We start from the raw sequence: 7,854 nt of genomic DNA, 5'->3' as shown, positions 1-7,854 counted from the left end.
TGTCCTGTTTGTGTTTTGGGGTCTTTGTGTCCGGTTGTCTGAGTGCTTTCCCATTCTCATCTCCAGCCCCACACCTACTATGAGAGGAGGTTAAGCAGATGTGTTGTTCTCACAAGGCATTGCTCCACCTCCGCACAGTGTATTTACATCTCAGTGCCTTCAACCAGCCTCAAACAAACTCTGGGCTTTATTTACTGACCTCTAGTGGCAGTAAGGTGACATTGTTTTTTTGAAATTAGATTTTGCCGTTTTCCATTTGGCATCGTAAACCAAGATTTTGTGTTCTTCTCCGTTAAGCACACTGATTTGCCATGTAATGAAATGTGGTATGTATAATATTACTGTCTCAATGTTAAAATGCTGGGTTAAAGAGTGAAAACAACGACACAGACACTTAAAATTCTCTTAAGCCTTAAACCTCTCTTATCAAGAGTTCAGCTTTCTCATTTTGAACCTCACAGCTTCTGACCGAATTTGGTGGTTTGTTCAGCTTCAAACTTGAGCCAGTGAGTCTGGAAAGTGTGAGACACACTCAGGTTGATGGACCCTTTTCTTCTAAAGAAACTGAAGCCAAAGATGTAAATGACAAAAAAAAAAAAAGATTTAATATACTATTAACACCTGTCAGGTACCTCCTGATGACCTGTTAAGTAAATTTATTAATTTTTCAATAACATTTTCACATAAAAGATAAAATAATAACAACATTTTAAAACTGTTCTCTTCACCAGCCTGTACAAACAAAAACAAAACAATTTATGAATGAAGACATATCATTTACAACAAAAGGTACCACACGGTGATTAGTTTAGTTTCTGAACTAGTAGGATCAAAAACATTGGCTTGTTCTCCACAGTGATGTGTTAAAATAATCAGTAGATCAGGTCCATCAGACAGAAACGGAGCCTTGAGACATCTGAGATGACGTTTTTGAAGCTCTTTGTCGACGTTTCTCATAATATTTCTACAAAAAAAACAGAAAAGTGAGAAACCAAACATTGTTAGGCCAAGAGTGTGATTTTGTGTACTGAATGGTGTGTGCGCATGCGTACCTGCAGGTTGTTGTAGTGTTTCTGGCTGCAGCAGTGGAGTTCCTTGGCGGTCTTCTCATTCAGGTAGAAAACAGAGCAGATGTTACAGAAAAATCCTGATTTTGGGATCACAAACTCCTGACCTGCAGAGGAGTAGAAACAGGAAAATTAGACAAGTGTTAACACAGCATTTGAATCGCGTGCGTGTGTGTTTATGTGTGTGTCTCACCGAGGGGGCTATTGGGGTTGAACTGAGGCAGTCTGAAGTCTGCTACAACACACGGAGACTGAGAGCGAGATCGCTTTGCCTCAGGTCCAACAAGCTCCCTCCTGCGTTTGCCCACAACTGAAAATGGAAAGAGCGACACATTAATCATCAACAAATCTGCTGCAGGAGCCACCGGGTTTGTAAAATATTAAATTATAACTTAAGTAATTAAACAAATGATTTTTGATTTATTTGAAAAGGTGAAATGTTTGTCAGCCACTTTATTAGGTACACTTGTTTGACTGCTCATTAATGTAAATCTCTAATCGGCCAATCACATGGCAGCAACTCAGTGATCTAGGTATGTAGACATGGTCAGATGACCTGCTGAAATTCAAACTGAGCATCAGAATGAAGAAGAAAAGTAATTTCGTGGACTTAAATGTGGCATGTTTGCTAATCTTAGCATTTCACTGATGGGATTTTCCCAAAGAAGCATCTCTAGGGTTTACACAAAATCGTCTGAAAGACAAAATGAGCAGCAGTTCACTGGAAGAAAATGCACTTTTGAGTTCAGATGAGTATGTAATAACTCAAATAAACACTTATTACAACCAAGGTATGCAGAGGAGTATCTCTGAACACACAGCACATCCAACATTGAAGCAGATGAGCTGCAACAGCAGAAGACCACACTGGGTTCCACTTCTCTAAGCTAAGAACGTAAAACTGAGGGACCAATTCACACAGGATCAGCAACGCTGTAAAAGAAAAAAAAGTCTCCATTTCTGCTGTGACATTAGGATGGCAGGGTCAGAAAGCTTGGATCCATCCTGCTTTGTATCAAAATTTCAGGCTGATGATGGTGTGGGATATATTCTTGACATTAGGATGGCAGTGTTAACTGAAAAGACACGACGTCGTACTCTCATCCACAGCGCTTTATTCGTTCCGCCATTTTTCACTCACAACAACAACAACCCTCTCGCGGGCAACAGAACTCTCGCGATAAAACAGAAAATAACAAGTTAACAATCTCCCTCTTTCTTAAAAAAAAAATAAAATAAAAGTATAAACACATCCCTGTAAACATTTGTATACATATATGTATATATTTATATAAACAAAAAAACATTTCAAAAGTGCTTTGCTTTACTTGAAGCATACTATCATTGCACACAATAAACAATGGTACATTTGAATGCAAAGACAACTTTGTAAATAAAGGATTACAGTATCCAGAGTCCTTCATCTAGCGCCTTTAGAAGGGCTAAAGGTGAAACTCCCTTTTTTGTCAGACAATCAGCAAGTTGAGATTTTGAATCTGACCAACAAACCTGTCTGATTTTCTTGGCTTGTATGAGCTCTTTAATGCTGCTCATTTCTAGCCTCAGTCTCTTCTCTGTAACCTGCTTAGTAGACTTGAGTGCATCAAACAAGGAATGATTATCAGTCACACAGATCAAAGGAAGAGCGTTCAGACCAGTGTTACCAGTTGTAAGCTCAGAAAAAAGTGTTGCCAGGAAGAGCGCACTGTCTATTCCATCTGACATGGCAAGAGTTTCTCCTGCCAGTGTACTTCTGACCATGCGCCTGATTTTTTTAGACTGCCAGAAGAGAGGACAAAACTTTCCTCCTTTACCCATAAGGACGATTAATGCCCCTCCTTGAGTACCGCCATCAGGAAGGTTGCCAAATGAAGCATCACTGAAAACAATCAATGCCAGATCCTCACTGTTACCCAAGTGCTGAAACTTAAGAGTCACTTTCTCTGCCTTAAGTTTACGGATAACTTTGTTCACTTCATGAATAGACTGTACAGTTGCATCTTTGATATTAGATCCAAGGCTACATGTGTCAAACATAACATCAGGCCTTGTTTGTTTGGCAACCCACAAAATCTGTCCTATTTTTGACCTGAGTTGCTCACGTTCTGTTTCACTTAAGGAAGCCTCCCTCTGTACAGCCCGTGCTGCTTGTAACTGAACCGGTTGTAGGTTGTCAATGTAAAGTTGTTGATGCACCTCTATTACATCATTAACTGTACAAATGTCCATACCAACATAAGAAAAACTGTCATGTTCTTCACGGCCCACAAGGAAGGTAGATTTCAGTACAGGAATGATATGAGTTGCAAAGTGACTTGAACCAGCCCAAAGGAAATCATCAACATGACATGCAAGCACTCCTGTAACCTCAGATTGTTCATTCTGCCAATAGAACACTGCAGGATCAACCTGTGATATTTTACCACCAGTTTTGAGCATAATGTCTTTGACCTTATTGTACCAATAAAGTGAAGCATCTGCAAGTCCATAAACACACTTTTTCAGTTTCCATAGAACATTGTCCTTGCCAGCTTCAGGTGGGGGACGAAGATGGACGTCTCTTGACAGTTCCATTCCCTGCAAGAAGGCAGATTTAATGTCCATTGAATTTACTCTCCACTTGTTTTGACATATCACAGCTAGCACCAGTCTGAGGGACTCAGACGCACATGTTGGAGAGTCTTTCTGTAGTTCTTTAGTATTTACCTCTTCAAACCCCCGTGCCACAAGTCGAGCCTTTGGGACAACACCATTAGTAGTTTCTTTGAGTGTACAGACCCATCTAGTAGACACACATTTTTGACCCAGGTCTTTCACTTCATCAAACACACCATTACTTTGCCAGCTCTCAATCTCCTGCTGCTTAGCAGAATCAAAGGAAATATCTTTTGTTATGAGTACATCTGCATCTCTGTTTTCAGCTTCAGTGCAAAGACCATCAACAAGTGACATGTCTACAGCTTTCTTTTCACCTTCACTACCATCATGCTCAAGATATTGCACATTGTACCAGTTTTTGTATTGCCCTTTTGCTTTTCCCGCTCTGCCTAGCACTCTGGCTGTGTGTTGAACACCGTTGTCTCTGTTGGTAAAAGCAATCAGCTGTCCTGATCTTAACTTTACATTAGCAGAGACATGATGAGTGGGTGTAGAGGGCTCATTTGCAGTTTGTGTGACAGACATGTTTTCTGTAGTGTGTGTGACAGACATGTTTTCTGTAGTGTTAGTTTCTCTGTCAATAGTGATGTCTTCTTCCTCACTAATACTCTGTTCACCATCGGGTGTGTCAGTGTCATCATTTTCAACTGCGTCTTTGTTGTCATCATCAGTAGTACTGTGTGGTTTTTGTTTATCTCCAGTCTGTGAATCCACTTTAGTCAATCTTGACTGGTGTACTCTTACAAGAGTCCCCCCATGTCTTACAAATACAACAGTTCCATCCTGCCCAATAACTACACCTGGACCCTTCCACTCTGTACAGTCGACTCGTTTGTAGTATACTTTATCTCCTGCCTCATATTTGTCATCTGTAGGCCTAAGTTGTTTGCGTAGTGCTCTCCTGATCCTTTCTGAACACTCTGCCTCAGTAAATGCTTTCCTGGAAGCATGTAATGCTGAGATATGTTCAGCTACTCTTGCACTTACAGTTGTGCCCTCTAAGGCAGGTGGCTTATCCATCAACACAGAAGGAAGGTTGGGGTTTTGGCCAAACACAAGTTGATGTGGACTATAACCATGTACATTAAGCATACTGTTTTTGGCCATAAGGGCCCAGTCTAGCGCAGTGTGCCAGTCACATCCACGTTCCTTTTTTACCTTCAGGAGGATTTCTGTAAGTGTCATGTTATGTCTCTCCAGTAGTCCGTTGCTCCAGGGACTATACCCCGCCGTTGTTTTTACCTCAATGTTGAAGTTTTCAGCCATGTCCCGGATGTCTGTGTTGTTGAACTCTCCGCCGTTGTCTGTGTAGAGCCGTCTGGGGGCACCGTGAATGCTTATCCAGGTGTGAATGAAGGAGTTGACAATCTCTGCAGCTTTCTTTGTCTTTACGATGCTGCCGGCACTGAAGCGTGTGAAGTGGTCGATGATGTGAAGGTACCACACATTGGGCTCCAGCTCATGTAGATCCATCGCTACTGTCTCATTATACTCAGAAGCCAGGGGTAGACCAACAGCAGGTCTCGGCTTGGTTTTGCAATATTTCTGACAAATGTCACAGTCACGAACTATCTCTTGTAGAATAACTGCACATTGTTTATCTGTATTGCCAGAGCTTTGGGTGAGCCTCAATAACCTCTCTGCAGATGCATGACCAAACTGCTTATGAAGTTTCACAAGGACTTTCTGTTTCTCTTTTGTAGACATTTCAGCAGTTACCATGAGAACTTCATTTTCATTGCAGTTTTCTGTAGTATTTTCATCTCTAATGTCCACGCAATAGTGTCCCGAACTAGTGAGCTCTAGGGGAACAGGCTGCTTGAACATGACAACACTGTCATTCTCCATGTCTAGAACAGTACCTGCTTTCTTGAGAGACGTTTTGCTCAGTAGTAGTGGAATGTCAACAGGAACTACTTCACTTTCAATGTCACATTTTGTTTGTCCAATTTTGACTGGAAGTTTCACTTTTCTGCTGGAATACACTACAATACCATCCCCAAAGCGAAATGGTCTGGAGCTGGGGGTTTCTGATTGCAACAGCTTGTTTACTTGGCCTTGGCTGAGGTCACGCATGTAACTATCTAGCCACTTCTGACCACAAACTGTACGTGTACATGCAGTATCAATAATGGCTGACCCCAATGCCTCAGTCAGGAAGATTTCAGAGTCTGTCATTGAGGCTTTAGTGTACAAAGTAATGTTACACTCCTCCACTTTCCCATCTTCAGTTAGCTTTACTTGGTCACCATTACGATGAGGACAGTCTTTCGCCCAGTGGTATCAGAATCAGAATCAGAATCAGAATACTTTATTGATCCCTGGGGGAAATTATTTTTTGTTACAGTGCTCCATTTTAAACCAACATTAAGACAAGACAGACAATACGCTAACTAAGAATAGTACAATATATACATATATATACATACATACATAAGTCACTTATAAATAAATATTTGGAAAAGAAACATGTGTAGTTGTAGCAGCAAACAGTGTGTTAAGTGGATGCGTTGTACAGGGAGATGGCCACAGGCAGGAATGATTTCCTGTGTCGTTCAGTGGTGCTTTTCGGTAATCTCAGTCTCTCACTGAACGAGCTCCTGTGACTGACCAACATGTCATGGAGTGGGTGGGAGGTGTTATCCAACATTGTCTTTATCTTGGACAGCATCCGCCTCTCCGACACCACCTTGAGGGAGTCCAGCTCCATCCCCACAACATTGCTGGCCTTACGGATCAGTTTATTAAGTCTGTTGGCATCTGCGACCCTCAGCCTGCTCCCCCAGCATGCAACAGCATAGAGGATCGCACTGGCCACAACAGACTCATAGAAAATCCTCAGCATTTTCTGGCAGATGTTGAAGGACCTCAGTCGCCTCAAAAAATAGAGACGACTCTGGCCCTTCCTGTAAAGTGCTGTGGTGTTTTTAGCCCAGTCCAGTTTATTGTCAATGTGTACTCCAAGGTATTTATAGTCCTCCACAATGTCAACACTGACCCCATGGATTGAAACAGGGGTCAAGTGTTTCCTGGTCTTCCTGAAGTCCACGATCAGTTCCTTGGTCTTTGCCACGTTGAGCTGCAGATGATTCTGCTCACACCACGTGACAAAGGAGTCGACCACAGCCCGGTACTCTGTCTCATCATCCCTGCTGATGCATCCAACCACCGCAGAGTCATCAGAAAACTTCTGAAGATGGCAGGTCTCTGTGCAGTGGGACGAGGCGTCTTTGGTACAGGGACGAGGCATGATGTCTTCCACATCACCGGGACCCTCTGCAGACTCAGACTCAGCATAAACAGTTTATGAAAGACTCCACACAGCTGGGGCGCACAGGTCTTGAGGACAAGGGGACTCACTCCGTCTGGTCCAGCAGACTTGCCTGAGTGAAGTCTCCTCATTTGCATCTCAACCTGGTATTGAGTGAAGGTGATGGGTGGGGGAGGGGTGTCAGGAATCTCACAGGAGGCAACATGTGAAGAGAGAGGCTGGCACAGTGGTGTGGCTCTGGATTCCAGGCTGACTACAGGTGAGGTTGTGGGGGTGGGAGCAGACACTGTGGTGTCGAATCTATTGAAAAACAGATTCAACTCGTCGGCTCTATTCTCACCTCCCTCAGCTCCCCTGCTGTTGGTTGGCCTGAATCCAGTGATGGTCTTCATGCCCCTCCACACCTCTCTCATGCTGTTCTGCTGGAGTTTCCACTCCAGCTTCCTCCTGTAATTGTCCTTAGCCTCTCTGATCTTGTCCTTTAGTAACACCTGGACCTTCCTCACCTCCTCTTTGTTGCCCCCTCTGAAAGCCCTCTTCTTGTTGGGCTTTCATATATATATATATATATATATATATATATATATATATATATATATATATAACATATGTAAGTGCCCTGACAAATAGCACATCTTGTTCGCTTGCCAAACTTGTCAAGTGGGTTGGTACCTTGTAGTGGTTGTCGCTGTCCACTCCGCGACGAAGTACCGTTGTTTCGTTTGTATTTGGGACCTTTTTGTTCCGTAAAGAAAACTGCTTCTTGGTTCAGTTGAATTCCGCTGAAAACTCCGGTTACTTTCCCTCCGAAAATCCGTTTCAGTGCAGACTTCATAGACGCAAACGTTAAGTCCGTGC

General features: G+C 42.7%; 1 protein-coding gene and 1 long non-coding RNA gene across 4 annotated transcripts in view; both read right to left on the bottom strand.

Moving 5' to 3' along the window:
* Positions 1 to 633: 633 nt before the first annotated feature.
* The window catches only part of LOC309703787 (uncharacterized protein), a 61,646-nt gene continuing 54,425 nt past the window's right edge, over positions 634 to 7,854 (bottom strand). For all 3 annotated transcript variants that reach the window (XM_082528683.1, XM_082528682.1, XM_082528684.1), the window contains 3 exons: positions 1,261 to 1,377; positions 1,053 to 1,174; positions 634 to 964 (listed from right to left, as the gene is read on the bottom strand). In XM_082528683.1, coding sequence (XP_082384809.1) covers positions 890 to 964; positions 1,053 to 1,174; positions 1,261 to 1,377 — 314 coding nt within the window. In that variant the 3' untranslated portion in view covers positions 634 to 889. The remainder of the gene's footprint in view (positions 965 to 1,052; positions 1,175 to 1,260; positions 1,378 to 7,854) is intronic.
* LOC309703812 lies at positions 2,290 to 7,527 on the bottom strand. Its single transcript, XR_014276040.1, has 2 exons — positions 2,869 to 7,527; positions 2,290 to 2,832 (listed from the first exon to the last, which is right to left on the bottom strand). It is a non-coding gene; the product is annotated as an uncharacterized lncRNA (long non-coding RNA).

Source organism: Aulonocara stuartgranti (genome assembly GCF_965226115.1).
Source record: "Aulonocara stuartgranti genome assembly, chromosome: 3".
NCBI classification, from domain to species: Eukaryota; Metazoa; Chordata; class Actinopteri; order Cichliformes; family Cichlidae; genus Aulonocara; species Aulonocara stuartgranti.
The sequence above is the reverse complement of the archived record's forward strand: the minus strand, read 5'-3'. Positions and strand labels throughout refer to the sequence as shown.